This window comes from Pochonia chlamydosporia (genome assembly GCF_001653235.2).
Source record: "Pochonia chlamydosporia 170 chromosome Unknown PCv3seq00012, whole genome shotgun sequence".
Lineage (NCBI taxonomy): Eukaryota > Fungi > Ascomycota > Sordariomycetes > Hypocreales > Clavicipitaceae > Pochonia > Pochonia chlamydosporia.
The window spans coordinates 375,309-400,597 of NW_019154047.1; the positions used below are offsets into that span (position 1 = coordinate 375,309).

At 50.5% G+C, this 25,289-nt stretch overlaps 8 protein-coding genes across 8 annotated transcripts in view; 2 read left to right on the forward strand and 6 right to left on the reverse strand.

Annotated features, from left to right (window-relative positions):
- Positions 1-210: 210 nt before the first annotated feature.
- Positions 211-5,645, reverse strand: VFPPC_12258 (reverse transcriptase; the record flags this gene model as incomplete). Its single annotated transcript, XM_022428817.1, has 4 exons — positions 211-266; positions 711-3,123; positions 3,380-4,268; positions 4,345-5,645. 4 exons carry the CDS (start codon positions 5,643-5,645, stop codon positions 211-213), a joined length of 4,659 nt encoding a protein of 1,552 aa, XP_022283990.1.
- Positions 5,646-9,408: 3,763 nt separating this feature from the next.
- VFPPC_12490 (transposon I factor) lies at positions 9,409-10,726 on the forward strand (the record flags this gene model as incomplete). Its single annotated transcript, XM_018290350.1, has 2 exons — positions 9,409-9,940; positions 10,023-10,726. The coding sequence occupies 2 exons, from the start codon at positions 9,409-9,411 to the stop codon at positions 10,724-10,726; spliced, it is 1,236 nt and encodes a 411-aa protein (XP_018137043.1).
- Positions 10,727-12,077: 1,351 nt separating this feature from the next.
- VFPPC_12489 (hypothetical protein) lies at positions 12,078-13,217 on the forward strand (the record flags this gene model as incomplete). Its single annotated transcript, XM_018290349.1, has 1 exon — positions 12,078-13,217. The coding sequence occupies one exon, from the start codon at positions 12,078-12,080 to the stop codon at positions 13,215-13,217; it is 1,140 nt and encodes a 379-aa protein (XP_018137042.1).
- Positions 13,218-13,658: 441 nt separating this feature from the next.
- VFPPC_12488 (HLH transcription factor) lies at positions 13,659-14,574 on the reverse strand (the record flags this gene model as incomplete). The annotated part of the gene is made up of 2 exons (XM_018290348.1): positions 13,659-14,180; positions 14,272-14,574. The coding sequence occupies 2 exons, from the start codon at positions 14,572-14,574 to the stop codon at positions 13,659-13,661; spliced, it is 825 nt and encodes a 274-aa protein (XP_018137041.1).
- A 2,438-nt stretch (positions 14,575-17,012) lies between these two features.
- VFPPC_18304 (hypothetical protein) lies at positions 17,013-17,339 on the reverse strand (the record flags this gene model as incomplete). The annotated part of the gene is made up of 1 exon (XM_018290225.1): positions 17,013-17,339. One exon carries the CDS (start codon positions 17,337-17,339, stop codon positions 17,013-17,015), a length of 327 nt encoding a protein of 108 aa, XP_018135660.1.
- A 1,156-nt stretch (positions 17,340-18,495) lies between these two features.
- VFPPC_18305 (hypothetical protein) lies at positions 18,496-18,849 on the reverse strand (the record flags this gene model as incomplete). The annotated part of the gene is made up of 1 exon (XM_022429939.1): positions 18,496-18,849. The coding sequence occupies one exon, from the start codon at positions 18,847-18,849 to the stop codon at positions 18,496-18,498; it is 354 nt and encodes a 117-aa protein (XP_022285067.1).
- A 1,261-nt stretch (positions 18,850-20,110) lies between these two features.
- On the reverse strand, positions 20,111-22,415 carry VFPPC_18306 (transposase-like protein; the record flags this gene model as incomplete). Its single annotated transcript, XM_018294659.2, has 2 exons — positions 20,111-20,806; positions 20,859-22,415. The coding sequence occupies 2 exons, from the start codon at positions 22,413-22,415 to the stop codon at positions 20,111-20,113; spliced, it is 2,253 nt and encodes a 750-aa protein (XP_018137040.2).
- Positions 22,416-23,456: 1,041 nt separating this feature from the next.
- The window catches only part of VFPPC_18307 (reverse transcriptase), a gene marked incomplete at both ends in the record, with an annotated part of 3,716 nt that continues 1,883 nt past the window's right edge, over positions 23,457-25,289 (reverse strand). Inside the window, one exon of the mRNA XM_022429940.1 lies at positions 23,457-25,255. Coding sequence (XP_022285068.1) covers positions 23,457-25,255 — 1,799 coding nt within the window. The remainder of the gene's footprint in view (positions 25,256-25,289) is intronic.

The window sequence follows — 25,289 nt, forward strand, 5'->3', positions numbered from 1 at the left end:
TACGCCACACTCTCATTCTTGCGGCGACTGATACGGATACGGATTTTTATTTCGCCCGGAGGGAGATCCCTAGAGGGCCTGGTCGGGAAGCTATTTACGGTTCAATAAAGTTGGTACATAACACCTCAAGCCCCACGCTTTCTCTTACACTGATTGGTTCCGCCTCGTCGTTATCCTGTTCCTTGACAGGCCTGCTTGAAGGCCAATTCCTCAAGTGTTCAGCGTCCTATCCTCAGCAGCTGAAGCACGGTCCGCCAATGTCGAGGCTGTTTATTGTTAGTATGGTTGCATGTAGGTTCCCTAGTCCTATGGCCGCTGCTCTCGAGCGAGTCTTCCCGTTGCCATTGCGAATTTGATCACTGCCTTCACTGCTCGTGTGGCCGGCTTCCACTTGTCATCATCAGACGGTGCTTTCCCTCCCAAGAAATATGAGAGATTCCCTATCTTCCCCGATGAGCAATCGAGGAAGATCTCCCGTTGCGCTGTCCACCTTCTGCATCGAAACAGAAAGTGTTCCATTGTTTCAGGTGCTTTGCCACATTCGCATAAGTCTGATTCCACCACCCCGATTCTATGGAGGAAGCCATTCAGTCTTGCCATGCCGGTACGTAATTGCACCAGAATGTCCGATTCTCTTCTCTCCAGCTGGTCGTACAATGCTCGTGTGTGCCTACCCGGAAGTGCAGCATCAACTCGTTTCGAGTACTTACCCACTCCCTCCGGGAGCTCTCCTAGTTGCTGTTGGGCCACTTTGGCCAGTCGTAGCTTTGTCGACCTAGCTTGGTATGGTCGTTCATCTGGTGTCTCACCACACATTGCCGCTCTCTTCGCTGCTGCCTTGGCGAGCGCTTTTAGTGTAAAATCTTCGTTCTCCGCCGGCACCCACATGAGTGAAACAGAGCAGCCTCTCCTTTGAAGATACTGGGTACGTTCGTATATCTGGCGTATAGTGCACTGGCCGGATTGTTGCCGTGGTCGTCGGATAACTTGTAGTGCCGATCGGTTGCTTGTCATGACAGTCAGATCCCGACGATGGAGCCCTGCAGGCATGCATTTAAGCACCATCGCAATAGCTGCCAGTTCCGCCGTGTACGGATTCTGCTCATCCCGTGTTCCAATGGTGACGGAGTAGCTAGCCAGCACCTCGCCAGCACTATTGATCGTTGTGTCACGCACAACACCTCCCATTCCCACTGTGTCACCTTTTTGCGAGGAGGCAGTGGCGATGATGATACCTTCCACGTCGTTTGGTGCCTGGTCTGTTTCCACATAGTCATAATGCTCGCCCACTACGGGTATGCGATCACTCCAAGGTGGTATAGTGTACTCGTGGATTGTTTCCAAGCGTTCCGTGTTGGTCTTTGCCATCGTTATGGCGATTTTCTGCATTGGCGACACGAAACGTCGTTTAGCTTTGTATTTCGATCTTGTCAGTGGATGTGTCTGCGGAAGTGTGCAAACGTTGACCCAGAGCCTTGTTGCTGCTTGAGTGTGTCGCTCCTGCACTGTTTGAATACTGGCCTCTGCTTCGGCCACTGCTGTGGCTACTTTGCTGAAAGCTCCTGTAATCGCCTGTGCACCCGCCATCTGCACTCTATTTAGCCATGCCAGTTCCTGCGCACCGCAGGAGTGCATCCACACATTCGACGCGTAGTCCATAACAGGTGCGACTGTCGACACAAAGAGTTGTCTAGCCGTTCGAGGTGAAAGCATCTTCAATCTTCTCAGACCCATGGCAGCCGTGAGGCCTTTGGCAGCTGCTCTAGTCATGTGTTCTTTGTACCGCAGGTTTGCGTCCATTATTACCCCCAAGATCTTTACACTATTTTGTGGGTTTACTTCCTTTCCTTTGATCAGATATGGTTCGTCACTGGACCGAGCAGCAGTCCTTGTGAAATGAATTACTGCCGTCTTGTCTGCTTCAAATGTTGCGCCGCTGCATGCCTCCCATTTGAGGGCATCACCAATGACTGATTGAATGCCAACCCGGTTGTCCTCTGCCGTTGGCCCGGTCACCCAAGCCGTATAATCGTCCACAAAGGCGATCGAGCCACCATTAGCGTTGATTTTTCTTTGCACCAAGTCTGCGTTGAAGAACAGGAACAAGATCGGCGAAAGTGGTGATCCCTGAGGCAGACCGGACTGAGACAACTCTCTTCGTTCCGACGTGTGCCCATTTACTACCACGCAAGCTGTCCTGCCGGAACAGAAGGCGTCCGTCCATCTGACCAGGCCGACTGGTATGCCTCTTGCCAACATCCTTTGCAGCAGCCGTTCTTTGCACACTCCGTTGTAAGCGCCTTTCACGTCAAAGCTTATGAGGCTGAGCACCTTGCCAGCCCTCCATGCCTTGTATATCTGTTCCTGCAGAAGCAAGAGCGCTTGCTCGGCTGACCGTCTTTTCCTCGCTCCGAAATGGTTCGCGGGCAAGAGTCCGCAGGTCTCGACTGCGTAGGAGATCCGTTCTGCGATAACTGCTTCCATTATTTTGCCTAGTGTTGACAGGAGAGATATTGGTCGCCAGGCTTTCGCTACCGTGTAGTCTCCTTTGTCTGGCTTCTTGAGCGGGATGATCTTGGCACTCCTCCACTGATGCGGTACCACGCCGTCTCGGAGTGAACGGTCAAAAAGAGTCCAGACTCGATACTTCACCACCGGCCATAGGCGTTTCCACACCATGGCCGGCAAACCATCCTCTCCTGGAGCCTTCCAAGGTTTTGCCGCCATTATCTTTTCCTCGATTTCTTCCAGCGTGAGGTCCGGCATTGACAGGGCGTCGCGTTGCGGTCGTCGATCTTCTGCATCAATCCGTGTTGGCAGTGGCGGGAAAAAGGTTTCAAGCAGCTCCTGGGCCTGTTCCGTATTTTCTTTAGCTATCGATCCGTCTTCCTTCCTCAACGGTGGCACCTTATCCTCCATGGTGTCCTTGCCTGCTTGGAGGTACCTGGCCGCCTTCCAAATATTGGCATCTTCTGCCAGGAATCCCTCCCAGTGAGCTTTCTTCTGTTTCCGAATCCCATCGTGGTATTCTTTGGATGCGTCTTTAGCTCGAACTTCCAGGTCGGGACTTGCCCTACCTGTTCGCCGTTGTGTTCTTGCTTGGTTTCGCCAGAACGTGTAAATCTGACGAAGGCGTGTTAAGTGCTTTGTCCACCAGCGTTAGTTGAATCCCATGATCACGTATATCTGCCTGTAGGCAGGAGCGCCACTGGGAGACTGCCTGCCAGGCAGGCAGTCAGTAGCGCCGTATGGCATTAGGCAGATGGAGGGGATATCACAACTATAAGTAGTTGTGTTCTCCTCATAGATAGAGAATAGGAACACACTTGTTCTTAGCTCAGAGCTTCCAACTGCGTTTTGCATAAGGTGGTGGTTGTACTCGAGGTGTTAATTCGTGGATTGCCTCTAGCATAACTTCCATCAACTGGTCGGTCTGCGTCTGCACGTCGACCGTCCAGGGTAGTGGTCGAAGATTGTCCTCCACCCTGGCCGATATCATTGTCCACGGAGCATTCTTCAATAAGAGTCTATGCGTCGCTGTCCTCTCGGGCATCGCTATGTCGAACGCAGTCCGAATTGCTCTGTGGTCGGATCCGTGCTCGGTTGGGTGGATGCCACACTCCACCATCTCCTCCGCCAGCTCTGACGTCGCAAGAACTAGATCGATAGTGGTTTCTGCATCACGGCCCTGCCACGTCTTTGTGCCCCTTGGCAGTAGACTACAGAGGCCATGCTCGTTCATCAGATCAATAATAGGCTCCGCCTCACCCTGTCTTTTGGCTGACACGTCATCTCCTCCCCACAGAAGATCATGACGATTGAAGTCTCCCGCTAACACCACATCCGTACGTCGACCTGTCCCGTTTCGAAATTGCTGAATCAAGCCATGCAATTGTCCCGTTGCCGATTTCAGGGCTCGCTCATCTCTCCCCTCCACGTACACCGATACCACCAAGACTTCTCGCCCCTCCAATCGCAGCACCGCCGCTGTAAGATCGGCCGACGGTACAGGCATCTGATCCACCTCGATATCTCTTCGCACCCAAAGCATGCTCCGAATTGGCCACTTCGTATCCTCCGTGTGTGTAGGTATTATCCTTGTCCAGTTGCTATGCCCCAATGGGGCTGTAAAAACTTTACCGTCTATTGTCCTTGCGTACGGTTCTGATACCGCAAGCACTGCGTACTCCTTTAGGTCTGGGTCGTTCATCAAGCTAAGCTGTACGGGTTCTTGCTTTCTCACATTGAGCTGTAGCATACGAAGGGCCCTATTCATTGCCTCGCGTGTTCCTCACACGGCAATTCCAGCTGAACGATTCGTGTGGTCCGCCACACAGAACGCACTTTGGTTCCACCGCATGGCACTCTTTATGGTGATGACCGGGTCTCGCGCACCTTCCGCAGACCTCAGGTTTCTTGCATGTGAACCTCTTGTGGCCAATCTCCTGGCACTTGTAGCATTGCACCGGTCCTATCCTTGGTTCAAAGACGTTGGTCTTGGCCGACTCCCCGGCTAGGTCGAAGTAGTGGTTATCAAGCAGCCTCCTCGCATCGCCCCCTTTGGTCACGTACACTACCATTGACCCGTACGCTTTACCAGCTTCTCTCTTGCTTAGCCATGATATCTTTGCTATGTTCACGTTGTTCTCGGCACCGAGAGCTTCCGCAGCACCCGGTAGGATGTTACCCTCTTCGTCCACGACCGCAGTTCGGTTGGCGTTGTCGACTTTAACCGGGTAGAGTTGATCTCGCAAGACACGAGCTCCTGGCACGACGGTTTTCTCCGCAACCTCCTTAACCAGTTGCAGCTCGACTTCGTTTCGACAGATGACCTTGATGCGGTCCGTGTTCCTCGCGTCCTTGACTGCTGCAGCACATCTCCACGTCTCGAAACCCTCCTTCGCCCTCACTTCGTCCTCAATCGCCAGCCTAATCGTACCAACTTGGGCCTTATGCTTGTCCTGTTCCGTGACTCTAGAAACGTCGATTGTGCAGTGCAGAGTGTCCGTGAATGATGATGGTGTTGTGCGCATTGATGACAGAGACTGTATTTTTGTTGGCTGGCTTAGTGGCGGTGTTCGCGCGATCTCTGCGTACGTTGCTTGCGGGCTGCTTTGTGCCGAGGCCGCAGCAGTTTTCATGACCTCTAACTGCTCTCGAACTTGCTTTAGTTCTTCTCTGGTGTTATGGAGTTCATTTCGCGATTCCTTGGTCTCGCGGCTATAGTCTTCCTTCAGTTCTCTCACTTGTGCCTGGAGCTCCCGAATCAAGTCTTCCTGTTGGCCGATCCGCTCTACCTGACCCAGAATCCTGTCGTTTTGTTCGAATATCTTTCCTTTTAACTCTCCTACCTCGCCGCTAACCCTTCCCAGCAACTCCAACACCTTCTGTAACATCACCTTCCCCGTATCGCCAGCGCTACGGGCCTTCCTGCCATCTACCGCTGGCTCAACATCTACTTCTGCATGAGATCCACGCGTCACTCGGCTCGCCGGCTTCCCGGCTGGCTTTGCTGCCGCATTTTCAAGGGAGCGAAGCGTGTCTTGAACTTTCCCCGTGGGCTTCGTCGGACGCGTCGTTCGTCTCGGTGATGCGGTGGGGCTGTCAGTCTCCACCACGATCGGACCTTCAGGCGGGTCCGCCATGTTAAAGACCTGCGGGCTTCCGCCCAATGAAGAAACAATGAATCGATAAAACTATCTACAGAGCAACAAAGACCTCAGTTCGAGATCTCAGGAAGCCGTCCCGGCCCTCGACCCTATATTGAGTTTGTTTGACATTGAGTTGACTGGTTGACGAAACACCATACCCGCACGGCGGGTTCCACAGCAAGAGCGTGGAACCCTATCAGTCAAGACAAGCTTACTCCCACCCGGCCTCTTCCTCCCGCGTCTGCATTTGCAAACCCTTAAGCCATTCTCCTATCCCCTCCTCCTCAACTACTTGCTCTAACACTGCTTCGTCCGCTTTGTCCAGCAGCATAGGATCAACTTCATCCACAATGCCTGCCTGCAGCCATGACCGCAGCACTTGACAGATAGCGATCGTGCTTGCCTCCAGCTGGTTCCGAAGAGGTGTTACCATGCGCCCCGCCGCCGAAAATATCTCTCACACTCCGCGCTCATCGCCTGAACTGTCATGAAATCCAGTGCCATTCGCGAGAGTCTGGGGTACTTGAACCGCTGCGCATGCCAATAAGCCCGCGGGTCCCGAACATCACCATCCGTAGGTAACAGGTCCTTCTGCCACCTGGCATACTCATCTTCTGCCGCATCAGAGTCCCTTTCTTCACAAGGACGTATCCGAGCCTCATCCTTGAATTTCTCGAAAGGAGAATAATACTGTGTCCGTTGACGCTTTGCAGCTGGCCCATCACGCTCCTCCATAGAGATGTCCAACGTCTTGTACCCTCTGTCCCAAACTGACTGTACCATGTCTCTTGCCTTGGAAATCCATGCCGGCCGCCCAGACCACACCGTCTCAAAATAGCCCCATCGATAAGCGGGGTGCAGTGCCAGCGACGTGTAATAGATCGGAGTTTCATCTAGTCTACTATAGTACTCGTCAAGTTTTTTCCAGCCAAGATTAATATTGACGCTGAAGTGCTCCGGTTCAGGATACTGATTGACCATAGCTTTGGCTTTCTCCAGTTCAGCCAGCGGGAATTCGTATCCCACGATCACGTCCCACACGTTACCATAGGACTCGAAATGTCCCCCTTTGCGTTTTCGTTGAATCCCGTCACCTTCAAGCGCCTTGACTGCGTCCTCAAAGCTCTGCAGGATAGTGCCAAAGGCGTCCAGAACGGCCCAGTCCTTGTCGTCGAGCTTGTTCTCGTCACGACATATGGCAGGCATGAGCGCACCTGCCTTGAGTCGCCCTGACCGCTTCAAGGTGTTCTCCTTTTCCCACTCCTGCTTGTGCTTTAGGACCAGTGTCTCGAGATACGGCCGAAGCTTCAGGGCCCGCCGGATCATGTAAAACTGCGATAGCCAACGGGTTTCATTGTCTACAACCACGTTGAGTGGCTTCCGAATTCTGATCCTAGGATCCTCCGATGCATCGAACTCCAGCTGTTGGATACTGCGGAGAAGAGTAGTAAGTACATCAGACCTATGGATCGCAACCACGAGGTTGTAAAGCTTTCCGACTGGCCCTTTCTTTCGCCAGAGCTCGTGTTCAGTCGTAGCGGATATGTCTCCACGACCCAACCGGCCTTCAAACGCGTCAACATCCTTTCCAAAGAGGATGGCCTTAACCACAAGGTTGATTACATGACCAAAGCAACGGCCCCGCCGTTCCATGCTGCAGAAACCGAACCTCTCTCCAATAGTCCTCATTGCGGTGTCGTTGTTTGGCGCGTTATCAAGGATAAAGTACCCGATTTTCTCGTCTGGGATCTCGTACGACTCCAGTATTTCGATGATTTCGTGTCCAATGTTGGCTCCAAAGTGTCGAACTGTTAGTTCAGGGACCCCAAGAACAAGCTTGCGGGCCTGGCCATCTTCGCTTCGAAAGAAGCATGCGACACCGTACAAGGCGTGCTTATTCCGCGACCTCCAGCCATCGAACGAGATATGTACCAGGCCAGCCGCGTTTCTCAATACTTCAATTACCTTTCCTTTGTGTTTCTCGATCTCGGAAACCGCACGCTTGCGAACAGTATCATGACCGACATGGGCATCAGTGCTTGCAACAAATGGATTGAGGTACTCGAAAATGGTGCGCAACCTCTTATTCTCGGGTTCTCGGAACGACAGGTTACTCTCAATAATCCACTCGACCACCAGACGCTGGAAGACATTCCTGTCAAAGCTCTTGATGAAGCGATTCGCAATTGCTTGCTCTCGCGGCGCCGTTAGGTCGAGATTGAAGGCTTTCGTTATCGTCTGGTATCCTGTCTTGGGTTTCTGGCGAGAACCTGGAGCAGAACGTTTTCCAGAGGGGTCCTGGACTTTGTGCTGGTCCCAGAGATGCCGCTCAGCGTTTTGGGTGCCAATCGCAATGACATTGCCGGGCTTTGGCGTTTTCCTCTGAATGCATAGCCTACAGACCCATCGCCGCTCCAAGTCCTTCTCGATATCGAAGCCGTATTCCCACACCCATGATTTTGTATTTCTGCTTCGTTGAGACCATGTATAGCCACGGAAATGTCGGAACAATCGATCTTCGTCTCGCCGACTGGCGCGGGCTTCGGCTGGTGTGGGCGGCTCGGGTGTTGATGGCGCTGGTGTTAATGGACCTGGCGTGAACGGAGGCGCTGCCACGGAATTTACGGCATTCAAATCCAATTTCTGGGACATATTCAGGCCGAAGAGACGAAGATAGGGCGCCCAGCAAAACAAGCCTGTGGAGGGGAGGCCAGGCCGGCGCTGAACAAAGGAATGACACGGTCAATAGACGAGCAAGTTGACGTTGACGCGTTTCACGCGTTGAGGATTAAGGTTAAGTTAGTAACCCGCAGCACGTTAGTGTACGCTTCATAGTACATGAATTTCGTGGTGAATTATGTGCGATGAGAAGTACACCCTGGTAAGCGCTAGCACTCATTCTCCGAAGGGCTGAGCTACCCGGCACACGGGAGTTTAGGGAACGTTATTACGATACTTAATCAACCTAACCAACGCAATCAACTCAATATCATGCTGATGTTGAGTTTGTTGACTAGAAAGAATATGCTACGTTGAGTTGAGTTGGGTTGATTGACGTCAACCAGGTTGACAACCTCGTGATTGACGTTGAGTTGATCGCCACCCTGATCTCCACCATGTTTTGCAAGCTCGAGCACGCGTGGGGAGCCAAAATTCACGGGTAGAGCATCCAAATCAAAAGCGCAGCTCGCATCTAATACATCGCGTCCGCGCTGTTAACTCAGACTACGTCAGAAGACTGTTCTGTCCATTGATTTTGGCTCCTATTCGTGCAATCTTGAAGTTACTTACCAGTTTCTTCCAGTTGCGAAGAAGGAGGGTGAAACTGTCCCAGTCATGGAACTCCAGAGCGCGTTTTCGGCTGTGACGCTTGCAAGTTCTGTTCCGCTTGCAAGTTCTGTTCCGCTTGCAAGTTCTGTTCCGCTTGCCTTTCTTGTTGACTTCAAATTCAGCTGCAGCACAGAATTTCGGGCACTTGCTACAGAAGATTTTATCAATTTCTGCAGCTTGAAAGTCCATTGCTTGAGAATGTAGAAAGCGCAGCTGGTGTCGGTACGGAGCAACGCGTGAGCAATTGGGAGAATGTATGCGAAATAAACAGAGTTCCAAAAAAGGAAATGTGGACCGATGACTAAGAAAATTTTGCATCACATGATCGCCAATTTAGTGAAGTACATTACGCCCCAATGGAATTCCCTATTAGTAACGAGGAGAGTCTATTGTTCAATTATTTCACTGTTAAAGCGAGTCGTACCGTATGCCGGATTCCGCCGTGGTGGAGATCAGGCAGGCGGGGAGGGTGAACCCCGCTGCGCCAAAACGATCCACTCGTTTGGTGAGGCCGACCGTGAAGGCGATGGAAATAGGTCGACAGGAGAGTCGGTCACCAACGGACGTCGTCAAACGCACGACCAAGCGCGTCAGACGAGCTTCATCTACCGAGGCGAGCTTGGAACCTGCCGAAAATGTCGGAAGCGACGAAACAGCTCGAAGTCAAGGGGTGGAGGCATTGCTCTTGCAGGTGTTGGAGGAACTGAAGAGCCAAAATGGCAAACAGGAAGACTTGATCAAGGAACTTCAGACGCAGCTGAGGGAACTAAAGGAACATTTCAACCATGAGACCAAGGAAACGCGAGACGAGCTCTACCACACCAAGGAAGCGTTGAAGCAAGGTCCGGGAACGGCTGGAGACCATCTTGAAGTGCCCTGTCATGACCTCAACACAATCGAGTCCGCAACTGTCCTACGCAGACATGGCACGAACGCCACCAACGAGCCAGCCAAGCAATGTACGCACGCTGTCGACAGTGGGCACGGCGCCGTCTACATTCACCGACACGTTATTCTGCACGATTGACAAGTCCAGAGCAGACGAAAAGGAAAGCCCAAAAGTAACAGCAGGCACAATTCGAAGCGCTTTGCAAAAAGAGATACGCACAACGGAGGACAACGCTAGTTGGCGGTGCCGTGCGGTCACGGTGGACCCGAAGAACCCGAATCGTATTAAGATCGCCTGCAGAGACGAATCCGAGCATCAGATGGTAAAACAGGCTATGGAAACGACGAGACTGGCAGCTGGGGTTCGGGTGTTGCGTGACGAACTCTACCCGATCAAGGTCGACAATGTAAGGCGCACCGCGGTCTTGGACGATGGTGGAGAGGTCCTGGCGGGTGCAGCAGAAACCTTTGGACAAGAGAACGAGGCCAAGGTTGCCAAGATAGCCTGGTTGAGCAGGAGGGACGTGCCGAAAGCGTATGGATCGATGGTGGTGTATCTGAGCAAAGGAGCCGATGCAAGAAGGCTGTTGGCGGAGGGATTCTTCCACGCTGGCGGCGAGTCAGGTTACACAGGGGTATTCGAGCGACGACCGCGACCAGAGCAGTGCTACAACTGTCAGGAAATAGGGCACAAGGCGTTCCAATGCAAGGGAAAGCAACGGTGTGCCAGATGCGCCAAAGAAGGACATCGACACGAGAACTGTCATGAGGAGATAATGAAATGTGTGCCGTGCGGTGGCCCACACGAATCGTTCAGCAGACACTGTCCGAAGCCTTATCCTACGCAGAAGGAGTAGGAACATGGATGCCGTAGTAGTCATTCCCCAATACTAACACCCGACTAACCCCAACGCACACTCGTGCCACGACAGCAGGTCTCGCTTCAGCGGCCGAAGATAGGAAACTGAACACTTGGAGAATTGCCTTCAAGCGTACTTGCTACTAACCCCCACGAGACCCGCCAGCAAGAAGACTAATTGTGTGGAGAGATCTGAAAGAGATTTACGCAAGGGCTTTGGGTTTTACGAGGAAGCATGAGAAGAGAGTATGTAGCAAGTAGTAAGGCCCTCTGGGGAAATCCCTCCGGGCGTGAATACATTACATTACAGGCCATGCTGCGGCGCGTCGGGTCACGTGATCTTACTGTGTAGGCGCCGAAGCAGATCACAAATGTCTGAACCATCAAACCTCTCAACAGAGATCGATGTATTCTTTGGTCCTGTGTGCATAAATGGGTTGGCACTCGTTCGAGCATTCCGCTCAATCTCAGACCTATTATCTTGTAAAAAGGGTGATTCCGTTTAACTACTGTACACTTATACCATCTGTGATGCAATCTGGGGGACAGCTCCATCTCTACAAACCGAGAGCACCAATCAGATACGCCAGATTCGGGCGTGGGCTCAATACCATAACCACAGTCATTAGTGAGTAGTCCAGACCTAACCAGTTAAGGTCTTGCCATCGGCTTACCATCCTTGGTGAAATCTACTGCACCTGAACGGCGCAAATATGAAAAAGAGAAGACCAGGCACAACGTGCTTTTATGGCCATTACCTTTGCCGACTATGAACCGGTTGTAAATATATTCAATAGACTAAGCTGAGCAAAACTTTCAATCAGTGTGCAGTACAGTGGTTATGAGTTTGCTGTCCAGTTCGGCCGCGCCACTGTGTACCCAGGAAACAGCGATCACCCCGGTGTTTCACAAGGTTGCTTAAGCATCGATAGTCGCATCGCTGGCCGTTGTTTTAAATGGCACAGACACATCATTAGTGAGGATCGAGTCGAGTCATAACTATATTATAGACATTATACAAGGAGTGGCATACCAATGGATAATTCAGAACCGGCAGCCCATCCGCTTGGCAATTTCTTTCCCCTACAGTCATTCTCTAACTGCGACAACAGCGTCTCTCGTTCATCGGGGCGATGGGTAGCTACAGGAAATACAGAGTCCTCTGTGGACACCCTTCCGGGCGAAGCAAAACCCGTGTCCGTGGTCCACTTGGTCAACTACGCGAAGCCACAAATAAGTGAGGCGCAGGCAGGTCTTGGAGGTTTGCTCCCCTTTTCCCCAGGTTCCAAATCAGCGAACCATTTTCATCGCAGCGAGTTGAACCCTTCGAGCAGTGTGCCACAGTGATCATGGCGCTCAAGAAGAAGACGAAAGGCAAATCGAGGAACAATCCTAGTGGCCACTCTACCTTATGTGCAGCAAATGACCAGGAATCGAGCTGGCTCTTCCAACTGCCGCCAGAGCTCCGAATTTCGATATACGGCTACCTTTTCCTGAGCACCAGAGTCTCGCATGGCAGAAGATCAGTGGGAAAAATTGCGGAGATAAGAATTACTCCTGCTCCTCATTCCCTCGCATTGCTGAGAACTTGCCGTCGCGTGAGAACTGAAATTGGACACGGCTGGCTTGGCCAGGTCCTGTTCAGCTTCGAAGACACCGCAACTATGATGGTAAAATTGGCGGCGCTTTCTATGGCGACTCTATCAAAGATCCGCCATTTGCGAATCCGAGGGGAGACTTTGATGCTTTCTTTTAGCGACGAGGATGTCTATTACCGCCTGGTCCACATTCTGAAGCTTCTGCCTGGCTTGCAACTCGACACCTTTACCGTTCTCACTATGTACGGCGAATCCGTCAGCTACGATGTCCTGAATACTCTCATAAAGTATGGAGAGGGGTGGAAGGAGCTGCGATTTATCTCCCACGGTTCATCACTACTCGGATACGCGCAGCCGCCTGACATTTTCAACGACAATCACTACAATGAGCGGTATCAGCGCAAGCCACAGCCAGCTCACTGGGTCAATGTCATGAACAGCCGCGATGGTATCGAAAATCAACCGTCGGTTGCTATTTATCGATCTACGCTAGCTGGTGTGGCCTGCTCCGTGATTAACGAAGCAACGCGTGTGCTTTTCGAGCAGACGCCACCGGGAAGAGGTAAAGCAGCAGCCTTTGCAACACAAGAATATGCCCCAATCATGTCCCCGGGAGAGAAGGCGAAGGAGCTTATGGTCGTTGTGAAGCGCGGGAAAGGTGTTGACTATCAGGAAAGGAAGCAGTCGCCTTATCTACCCGTAATTGGCGACATCCGCAAGGATTGTCCTCGCATGACGTGGGCAGAAATCAAGAAGAAATACATTGACTGGGAGGCTGATGATGGTTTTGTTTTCAGCGACGACGCGGATGATGGTCCCAAGAGCGTGGATATATACGAACATGTGGACGAATACGAATGGACGCCGCTGAATTTTGATGCTAATGCATAAGAGGTGACTGCGGCGACGGACCGATGTCTGGCTGCTAGGTCGGCGGATTTATCAACCCGGCTGTCATCGGAATCATCATCAGTCACGAATTCTATACTGAACCAATTTACTGGTTGGGGAACCCCGACGGCCGGTTTGGTTATGCGGATGACACCGCCATTCACAGGATCATCAGTGGAAGAAACATCGCGTAAAGCGACGAAATGCATCCAGGAGCTCGTCGTCTGGGGCTCTGCCAACGGGTTTCGTTTGACCCAGAGAAGACAGAGGTCATGCACTTCTCGCTGAGGATGCGGGAAATCATGCTGCTGATTCGCCGCGTTGATGTCGGCACCGCTATTAACCAGTACCACGCCTTGGGGCCCTCTGTCGGCGCAGCCCGAAGCATCACGTAATGAGGGAGCGCCAGGCGTGGCGCAATACGCTCAATTATATTGGAGCTTAGGTACAGAGCAGGTCGTGAACGGATAAGCCTCGACTTCTTGGAATAACATTAGTGTATTGCCCATGAGTGCTGAACATCAGCAACGCTGCGGCTGCCTCGTAGTCGAGATCCGTCGGCTTGTTCCGGGGCGGGCTAGTGGACCTTGGTCCTGGCGCACTGCTAGGCGAATACATGCCGTGGGATTGCGGACTGAAAGCTGGCAGAGGTGCTACCGAGCTACTGAGGCGGTGATGGTTCTGGTATGTTAATACAGATGAACAAGATAGCTGGTGGTCATCTGTATCCTTAGCTTCCGGAGATGGAGTAGATGGGTGACGGGCGCGGTCGAGCTGCCCGGCGATAATAGGCGACGCAATATCAGAGTCAAACAGCTCTACACGGCCTCTGGGTTCTGCATGAAAGTCACGGATGAAAGGTAGTGAGACGTGCCCGGGTTTGTCCCAGCTCTGATGGTCACCCAATCGCCATTTCAGCTTAGCCAGACAATTTTCAAGGTATCGTATATAATCGATGGAGGCCTGCAATAAAAATATTAGCCATGGCTCTATTAACCATATGTTGCTGTTACAATAGCGGCAGTGGGCGTGTGCAGGTACAAGTTGCTCGGACCTGGAGGATGGCAAGTTTGTGGACGTTACCGGTACAGGCGGGAATCATGCTCTCTAGGACAGCAAATGCCTCGTTTGTCTTGTCGCGGCGCCGTCTCTCCACCAGTCTGTGAGCTGTCTTCTTCGTAGCTCGACTACTGGTAGCACTGGAGCCGCTTTGCGGCCCCTTCTTGCCTTGGCCACCTCTGGCAGCTTCGGAGAATCGAAACAACTTTATGTCTCCTTGCTCAACAGATTGTTTGCTCGATCTGGCGCCGGCCGGGCGAGCGCATTCTTGCAACTGTGTTTTCATTTGAATAAACATTTTGGGCCTGGTGGAGGGCGGAGAAAGAGCAAACGAATTATCATCCTGGGCGGCATAGGATCGATAGCGTGACATTACCGTGTCTGGCGTTTGCAATTGAGGAGGGGCAATGAGCGCGGTAGATAGAAAGGATGGATACGTCCTGTGTAAGAGTGATTTACGCTTCATATTATATGTTCGGGCGATATGAGGGAATGTTGACTTACCTGTGGCTGGAGCTCAAGGGTTGGTTGCATTGAAGAGCAATGTTGAGGCGGCGGTGCTACGATGACAAGTAGGCGTGAAGGAATTCCCTGCGAGTTCTCCATATGGCGGAGTAAAACCAACAGGAAGGGCCAGGCAGAGCGGGGCCGGTATGAAAGCGGACGATCCTGGCTGGCTGTACGCAGCCCCAGTGTCTCGGGGGTCTGTTATGGGAGAATGGTTTGCGACTCCCAGTTAACCGAGTCGTATTGTGCAGTGACATGCTGCGCTACTTGATAAACAGCTTTCTTTCGACCGGGCCTCATAAAGTTTTGGCTTAATGTTCGGGAACGATTTGCATTCATTTATATTTCACTGCCAGCTTCGTGCCACGAAGTCATATAGTTCAAGCTGGCGTATTGATGGCTCGTCAACCATTTCCCCACCTGTCTGTTGCAGGTTTCCTTGAAAGGGCATCGATGTCACTGTGGCACGTGGTGGTTACCAATCTACGCACTAGCTTGGTGGGTGCTATCGGCTGCATTTACCCCGTGGGGGCCGCATCTGCACACCTGCACTATGACGACCGGCTGTCAGGGCGTACGGTGGGATATTAGTACTCCAACTGCAAGAGGGCCAAAACACAACAGCCGCCCAAACACCGATCACAACACTTGACCGCTGTAGCGCCGCTACACCGCCAAATAAAGACTTTACTGCTGACAAAGGTAGTCCACAGAGGCGGGTTATATTTGCGCACTATTTTTCTGACGATAAAAATGCCTATTGCGGTTGCGGCACGCGAAAAACCCAATCGCACCAGTTGACCGGGGTCGCGAGGCTGTACTGTAAGGCTAAAGATGCAGCCCCACGCGGAGGAAAAGGGGGCTCTGTGGCATCCCTTCAATTGCAAGCTATGCTGCAATATTGATGCTGCTAGAAGCTCTATAGCATCTATTAATAATGTATAATACTATTAGATTATTTAGAGCGCTTCTTTTCTGATATAACATGTCTTTATTTACACGATGTACGCATTGTGCGTATGTACCACTGTGTTTTGGCCCTCTTGCAGTTGCAGTACTAATATCCCACCGTAAGGGCGGGGTAATTGGTCGAAGACACTGGCGGTTGTCACTGACTGGTTGATGTGCACAGCTCAACGGCGTCTCTCCGTAACATCATCGCCAATGCATCAAGTTGCTCTTACAGGAAGAACAGCCTTAGGTGAGGTCTGGCCATCAGGGAAACAGGTATGGTCCCATACGACGACGATTTCGAGGTACTACGTCTACACCTAACCAGCCCGTGGACCGAGCTTGAACCGAAATGAGACCGAAGGGTTTTCACTGAATTGGCGCTGCTGACCTACAAAGGCCCATTTAAAATGGCCGCTTTTGAGCAACCACTGCCGGATGATATCCGAAGTTGGTCATGCTATTCCACTTGCCAAAGACGTAACAATCATCCAATCTAAATCCAGACTAGCTCGAATGTTTATTATCAATTCTGCACAACAGGATTGGTTCGTATATGATACTTAGGGGTAGTGATGTTGTACTTTTCGTACAACACTGTTGTACGTACGTACGTACAAGAAGAAAAAGTACGTACGCGTACTGCGTACGTACGATATTCCAAATAGGGGAATTTGTGGGTCACATCGTACAAATACGGAGCTGTACAAAAGCTCTGTTGGCTCAACGCACTCCTGATTTTGTACCAATTGAAGGTATCGCTAAAAAGATGGCGCCCACCAAAGCTAACCCTAAAAAAGCGCTGGGCGGATCTTGAGGAGAAGGACTGGCTAGAACTCGAAGATTCATATCTCGAGTTATTTGTGAATGCGCAGGGCAAGAAGGTCTGGATGGACGGCGCGATGGCCTCAACCAATGAGGATTTTGAGTGGGAGGTGTATTACAGTCGACGGGTGATATATTGGGTGTTGACACTGAGGTGGAATCTGAGGTTTGAGGCTCAAAAATGGTGCAAGGGCAGGGCTCACTATTGCCCAAAAAGGAAGGGGAAATTTGTATGTATGTACTGTACTGTACAACCCCATTGTACGTACGGTACTAGGGCTAAAATACAGTACTGTACGTACACGTACTGTACAAGGCCACATCACTACTTAGGGGAGCATCTTACATCTTTCAATTACGGTGCGCAATTAGGTCAGAACGTCCGATTCTGTCGTCCTTATCTGATCATATCTTGCAGTGTCGATCCGTTTTGAGCACTTTCTATCTCCTCATCTAACTCTCCCACGTGGCTACCTCGATCATCACCAATAAGAACTTTGTAGGCATGGCTTTGTTTCCGTCACGACCAGCATGTACACTCGATGGTGACTCTCTGAGCTGCACTATGCCCAGATTCTGTACCGCAACCCACTTGAGATCGTGCGACGTTTCCGCTAGCCAGATAAGTGGGGGCATGCCACGGGCAATGGAAAGCCTAACAATGTAGGCCACAAGGGACAGCCCAACGACAATAGTCTTGTCGTCCGTGACCGCCATCGCCAGCTTGGCAAGCGCACACTGGTTTCCAGTAGTAAGGGGACTTCCCATATGAACATACATCTTCTGCCTGCAAATACCTTTCCCATGCTCATGGCAAAAGCTATCAGGGGCTCAACCTGGAAAGTGGAGGTGGGTCAAGCACTAGATTCCACAACTTCAGTAGCGATTAGCGTCTGTTCATAGGAGCGGGCTACCCTGATTCAGCAGGGGATCTGGTGTTTCGTTTACATCAATATTGCCGTTTCTATTTGTCTGGCTCTTTTGATTCCCCTTACTTGGGTTGGTTGGCTTTGTTGGGATCACTTCGAACTTATGAATGTTGTGGGCATGCTAAACAACGTTACGAGCGGCGTCGTAACGTTAATTCCCGAAGGAATTGTCGGGCAAATCCACTGAAGCAGCTAGGCCTCAGTGGACGCGCACCTCTCTAGAGCACCTTGGGCTACTCTAAATCGAAAGACCTGGTGGGAATGTTCGCGGAAGAACTTGGAACCCAGGCATATCTATGAGCGAAGGCCAGGATGGCCTAGCTTGAGTAAAACCCTACCGTGGAGGTCACGGTAGGCATCGCTATGTTGGATAGTTGGGGAAGGCAGAGGCTGCCGGGAACCGCTATACTGACAACTTATGGCCGAGGCCAGCAGGGCCACGGAATCTACACTGAAGTTGGATGTTAGAAGGGAGTTGCCAGCACCACCACTTCGGTTATCATTAAGGAAAGCATAGCCGGAAAAAGCAAATATGAGGGGTAAAAGGCTCGGACGAAAGGAAGTTACTGAGTATTAAAAGTCTGGAGGAATAGGCAATCCGAAGGCGAGGACACACACATACAGAAATTGAACGGACTGTTTTTTGGCGCATGACTGAAGCTTGTAGACAGCGAATTGCCCAACAGGAATGCCTATGGCTGCAAAGGATGACTTCAAGCGTCGCACAGTCTTGCTGCTATATATTTAAGAGCGCCGTAGAGAACTCTGGCTATGATACATTGGGCGATCCGAAACCAGACGAGCTACTTATTAGGCGCGTGGGTTATTTATTCCGCATGTTGAGACGATCAGTCTTGGCTTCTGGCCGTGTGTGTCGTTCCCCGTGCACCGCCACATAGATCGCCGGTTGCCGCACTGTTTCCTTGGAAAACTTTCGCCATCTTGAAGGGGGTGACCATTGAAAGGGTCGTTTGAAGGAGATGGACAACACATGTTCAGGGACAGACTTATTCAATAGTAAAGATTGTCCAGTGGCGGCATAAGTTGCCATCGTGTCCTAATTTATTCAGGGTATCGCCTGGAGCGGTCACTGGGAGGGGCGGATTGTGGAATTCCTTCAGCTCCGTCGCTTTTGGCGCTATCGTTTTGTTAGGCTCCACTCTGCTTGAGCCGAAACTTGACATGTGGAGGTCTGGCGTAGGAGGCTGAAATCGTATGCAGTTTAAGGTTGCGGCTTTCAAGTACATCCCACATTGGAAAAACGGAAACCCCCTCATCAAAGTTCTGAGTCCTGGGCAGGAAGGGGTGATTGACGACAGGGATGGCGGCCGCCACAGGAGCAAGGTTTGGCCTCCAAGCATTGGTACCACTATGTACGATTGATTCAGGTGGATTCAGGTGGATTTAGGTGGGAACTGCAGGGATGCATCGCTTAAACAGATCTGTGTGAGCCTGGTGAACAGCCTTAGCCAATTTCCAAGAGGCCCTTTCTGCACCAAGGCGACCCGCAGCTGTGCCATAGTTTCAGGTCTTCACACTCACTATTTTCACTATTAGGAGCTCTGATATAGAAATAGGGAAACAGGGATATATATGTGGTATTGGCCCAAGTGTACGTTGTAAATGATGGTTAGTGTGAGAGGCTGGACCGCTGTTTGTTCAACATAAGGTTGCCGTACAATTGTCTATCTAAAGCTAAGGAAGAAAAGGAGAAAGAAAGCTCGAGGCAAGCCTCGAGCTTGCGACCATATGGCTGCTGCGTGGCAGCTTAGGCGAAATGAAGTAATTTACACAGGAGTCGGACATGTCTGGCACCGAAGCTCCGGGCCCGGCAGAGCCGGGTCCACAGCATCGGGCGTAGCCCGTGACAGTTAGGATGGGTAAACTGCGTATCTACTTTACCCCTATGACAGAAGCCTCACAATTTTCAGGTAGTCAACAACTGTAGCTATAGCCTGGTAAAGGACTCCACCCCGAAACCCACTATATTTTGCCCCGCAGTAAGTCATCAAGCGATTTTCTGCCAACCCCAACTTTTCCCCACTCCCGGCCGCCACAGGTACTCGGCGATACAAAAGTGACATCCATCCCTGAATTGTGTGGTGTGAAGTCGGTTTGGTGAACCGAGAAGACAGCCAGCCATACTTCGAATTTATCCGACGGTCATTTGGCACTGAGCTCGTGCACCTGAAAAGCACTATGTGGGTCTGAGACAAGCCAGAAAAAGCTACGCTCGCCTTGGAAGGTTCAGAGACGACAACTTTTGAATCCGTCTACGGAAAGAAATGGAAACCGATTGCATAAAGGCTTGTGTGGCGCCAGTGCAGGGCTTCCAACCTCATACTCATTGGCCTGGGCAACGGTTTATTGTGAATGGCTTCCCTGTTGGCAATATTGTACTCAGTCCTCAAATGGATTGAGTCCGAGCATAAATAGTTCTGGTCCCAGAAAACTACCTAAGCACTCAACAGGCTTGTCAGCAATCAATATTGATTGATAAGGGCAGCATTGATATTGATAACGAAGATTTACCCAATATTGATATTGATATTGATAATTATTGATAAGAAGCCAGTGATTTTCGCCTCCATCACGATACAGTTGCAGCTGTCCAGGTATTCATTACTGTGACGAGTTGTCACCGCCGACGATGTCAATTTCATTGCCGCCAGTCTCTGAAAGGCTAATAACTTCATCATCTTCGCCAGTTAGTACATGCAGAACTCGAATAAGATCATTCTTATTCCAATTCCCTAAAAGCTCTGTCATCTCCACAATCCAAGCGCCTAGCCTTGCCCTATCCCAAGAGATTGTACGTCTAACACCTGAAAAGACACGTTCTGCCTCGTCTGACATTGGCGGGATAGAGAGAATGTCAATAGCCATTTTGTGGAGACGAGGGTACTCCAATCTCTGTTCTTCTTTACACCACCATTGTAAAGGGGAGCAGGTAATCTTATGTGGCGACGATGTAACGAACTTCTCAAATTCATCCTCACCGTCATCCTCAGTAACATCAAGCTCTTGCGCAAGCTTGTCAAACTCTGAGAGCTCATGGCTGTCGTTCGCCCCCCGGTTTGCATTTTCTTGAAGTGGCAGATCTTTGTACTTTGCCCAGACCTCCCTCGCTGCTCTGAGGGCTGGCCCACACCAAGATGGATCCCAATGAAGGTCAATATACTTTTTTCGGCGCATAGGGTGGAGGAGGAGAGCAGTAGTGTAGGCGGGAGCTTCGTCAGAACATTTGTAATACTTGTCAAGTACGTACCAGCCCATATTGATGGAGTTGACTATATGGGAGTTATGGGCGTACTTGGCCTGTATTATCTATTAGCAACATACTAATGAGTTAATACTTGTTACAGCGTACCTTCGCTTGCTCGTAATGCTTAAACAGTACATCCATCGTCCAGAGTGCCTGATCAAGAGATGACCATTTTGACTCCTGAATAAGCGTCGCTTGAGAGAAGGGCTGTAAGAACTCCAGAGTAATTTTAAGAGTCTCCCAATCTTGAGGCGAGAGAACTGCTGGTCCAAGTTCTTTATGATGGTTTTGACAGAAGATCATCAACTTTGCTTGCTTCTCAACCGCTGTTTTAATGAGATTAAACCATGAATTCCATCGGGTGACATTATCAATGCCTAACGTTTTGCCGGCTAATGTCTCCCATTCATCTGAAAGGATCGATGAGGAGCGAATGAAGACGGCGATAGTATGGAGATTACTGAGTGCACTGATTGACTGCCATCCAGCCTCATCACCCAGTCGTTTCTTCTTGCCTTTCTTACCTTGCTTTTCTCGAAGTTGTTCTTGTAATGCCTCTACAATGGTGAGGTCTGCCTCTTCCTTTGCAGCCTCGATAGCAGCTTCGAGTGCTTCGACAGTGCTTGCAAAAAGAAAGGCTTCAAGAGAGAGATTGATGATGTGACCACAACAACGAATACGGCGCTTCTTCCCATCAAATTCAATTCCCAGTTTGATAAGCTCTCTTCCAATGGCCGCAACACAAGTGTCATTACTTGAAGCATTATCCCCAACAATATATCCAGTATTTTCGGCAATCTCATAAGCTTTGATCGCATCAAGAATGTGGGCTGCCATTGTCTCACCACTATGTGAAAAGCGGCACTGTGGAAGTGCCAACAGCGCCTTTCGAAGAACGTACTCATTATCAACGAATTGTGCGCAAATGCCGAGGAATGATTTGCGGTTTGGTGATTTCCAGAGATCGATACTATAGTGAATTTGAGACCTAGCATTTTGGAGCCGGCTCTTGACGGTTCCATAATGCTTGCGGAAGCTGCGCTCAATATGGATTGGGATGCTTGAATGTGATTCGACAAGGAGGCTTTCGACTTCTGGGTTAATAGACATGAGGAGTGCTTGATATTCAGCCCATTCAACACAATTAAAGGCCATCCGGCGGCGAGTAATGAGCTGGATCTGTGCTTCATAAAAAGCGTCCCTGTCAATAGCGTTGCGGAGCTTCTCTCTCAACTCGAAACTGTCCCTTTCCGCTAGCTTCTGTGTAGCATTTTGAAACGAGATATCGAGGGCTAATTGGCGTGGTTTCTTGCCCTTTGGCTCTGCAACCTCAATGTATATTTGATGCTTGTTCGCAAGATGGCCACGTGCATTTGTCGTAATCGCAGTAGACCACCTTCCATTGCAAAATTTGCAGTACATTAATGACTGTCCATCCTTTCCTCTCTTGTCTTCGTCCTCTTGTGGCTTTCGAAAGTGGTCCCAGACGTCCTCAGCACGTCTTTTTCTTTGTTTTAAGATGATGTCTTCTCGAGCACGGTCAGGTTTGGGAGGACGGCTGTTGAGGAAGGAGAATGCATTAGGAGTAGGTGTCTGTGGAGTGGAGGGCGTGGAGGAAGAGGGGCTTCTTATAGACCGATTGGAGAAATTTCCAGAAGCCATAGCAAAAGCTTGAAGTAATTATGGTGATTGAGGAACACGATAGGAGACTAAAGGCAGAACTTCAGACGCGCCAGGAAAGACGCGAAAAACGCGAGTTCGCGGTGTCACATGATATTGATTGATAAGTATTGATTGATAAGAACAACATTGATATTGATAATTTTGAAAGGGACTTGCTAGACGGGCATGACACTTTGGCTACACGGGCATGAGTCTTACACGGGCATGACTTTTAGCGCCTGTGATTGGTCACATTGTTCTCGTTAACGTAGTAGGATTCTGCCAGCCCAGCCGCAGGTACCTTGGTTGTCTCATTTGAAACTTGCTTCTTTTGTGAATTATTTCATTTCGACTAAGCCACCACGCAGCAACCATGGTTGTGTCGTCGAGCGTGACCCTGGAGTTTTCTTTCTCCTTTTACCTAGCTTTTAGGTAAACCATAGTATGGTACCTCGTACTGAAGAAACCGCGGCCATTTCTTTCATATACAAATGCTGATTCTATTCCCAAGAGCAGAGACCCAATCAACTAAATCAACTACACGGCATCTGTCAATTTAGAGTAAGTGTAGATTAGTAATGAAACTTTGAATGTAGTGTATCAACGGACACCTCAAATGTAGTTGATTTAAGTGTAGTTGACTTCAGTGGATGGAGGTTTGTGGCGGCATCATCCAGAGTCGCGGCGTAGTGGGGCAGCGCATGATGGCACTAAGTTAACGCGTCTACACGTCCACGCGCTTGCTCATACCTCTTTCCTCTTCATCTTGGTTTTCGTGCAATATAGTGGCATTATCTCTTGAGTTGATCTCATCGCGCCCGTGTCAGGGTTGGCCACAGTGACGCTAACCATCCCCTCGCATTAAAAAGTGTCAGAGACGACATATTCTAACAAATACCTCCCTCTTAGAAGGAGGTGATGTCCACTTTTGCTGGCTGGTACAACAAGTAGGGCTTCCCGAGGCTCCTCTGGTGCGAATCTACCTTCGGCTGCTCCCGTCCCCTTCCCTTCATTCACTCTTGTAGCACTCGAATCGCCTCTTCAATGGCCAGCTGTTTTCGCCGCGGCAGCGAGCCACGATAGCTCCCGTCTTCTGAACTCATCATCATTAAGATGGATGCCCTCGAGCTCTTTCTTCTCCTCTATGATCGAGAGAAATAACGGATCTAGGTCGTTGATAATGCCTGCCCGAAACCACGACCTCAATACCTGACACATCCCAACTGTTTGCGCCTGAAGATTGCACCGTTGGGGAACAACCATCTGCCCTGCTGCCGAGAACATCCTCTCACATTCTGCAGACATTGATTGTATTGTGACAAAGTCGAGGGCCATTCGGGAGAGACGAGGGTATTGCAGGCGCTTCTCATGCCAATACGCTATCGGATCTCGCACAGTCTTGTCAGTGCTCTCATGGCTCGATTGCCATCGTTCGTATTCGTCGCCAATCGTGTCGTCGTCCAGTAGAGGCTCTGTCTGTATGGAGTCGATACGGGACTGTTCGCAATGCTCTTCGAAGGCATTGTAGTATTGCTTCTGTCGTTTTGCAACAGGCTCGTCATTTGAGGCCACCACAATATGGAAATCTCGATAGGACTCGTCCCACACTTCTTGAACTATCCTTTTTGCAGATCTGATCCAGTCGGGCTTATGTACCCAGGCCTGCTCGAACCATCCCCATCTGTATGCCGGGTGGAGTGCGAGGGCGGTATAATATATCGGTGTTGTGTCGAGAATAGTGTAATACTTGTCTAATTTCTCCCAGGCCATATTTATGCCGATCCTGAACTGTTCGGGGTCAGGAAAATCTTTTGCCATCGCCTTATATTTTTCGAGCTTGCCAAGCAGGAATTCAAACCCATTGATCACATCCCAAACGTTTCCATATGAACCAGTATAACCCCTCTTGCGTTTCCTGATTAAACCGTCGCCTTCTAGAGTCTTGACTGCATCTTCATAGTATCCAAGGATCGTCGCGAAGTGTTGAAGTACAGACCAATCGTTGGCCGTAAGTTGGTTCTCGTCTCTAAGGATTCGAGGCCGGACAGCCGACTTTTTCAACTGGCCAGTTCTTTTTGATGTATTCTCCTCCTCCCATTGGATTCGGAACTTCGCGACTAGCAGTTCGAAGTACCTTCGAAGTCTCAAGGCGCGGCGGATCATATAGAGCTGGGAAAGCCAGCGCGTATCGTTATCTAGCACTACCGAGACGGGGCTTTTTGACCGTATTTTCGGATCGTCCGACATGGATATGTCGTACTCTTGAAGTTCTTTCAACAGGTATGTCAGTCTGTCCGATCGATCAACATCCACGACGAAATTATGGAGCTTCCCAACCGGCCCTTTCTGTCGCCAAAGTTCGTATTCGGCTTCAGACAGCGCTTCTGCACCAGAAAGTTGTTCTTCGAACGCGTCTGTATCCTTCCCGAACAGTAGTGCCTTCGCAGACAGATTGACTATATGGCCGAAGCAGCGGCCTCGCCTTCGAGCGCCATTGAAGCCGAGCTTTTTGCCAATAGCCTCAAGTGCTGTGTCGTTGTTCTCGGCATTGTCAAGGGTAAAATACCCAATATTCTCCTCGATGCCAAAAGCCTCGATGGTATAAAGGACTTCTGTTGCAATGTTGTTCCCCGAATGTCTGCGGACTTCGGGGACCCCCAGAGCGACCTTGTGGGGCTTGCTATTCTCGTCCCTGAAGAAGCACACGATACCGTATAACGAGTGTCGATTCCGCGCCCTCCATCCGTCAAAGCTGACGTGTATTAAGCCGGGGCTCTTTCGCAGGGCTTCAATGACGCGCGCCTTGTGCTTTTTAAATTCGGAGTTGATGAGCGCGCGAACTGTGGTATCAGAGATGTTGGCGTTCGTGATCTT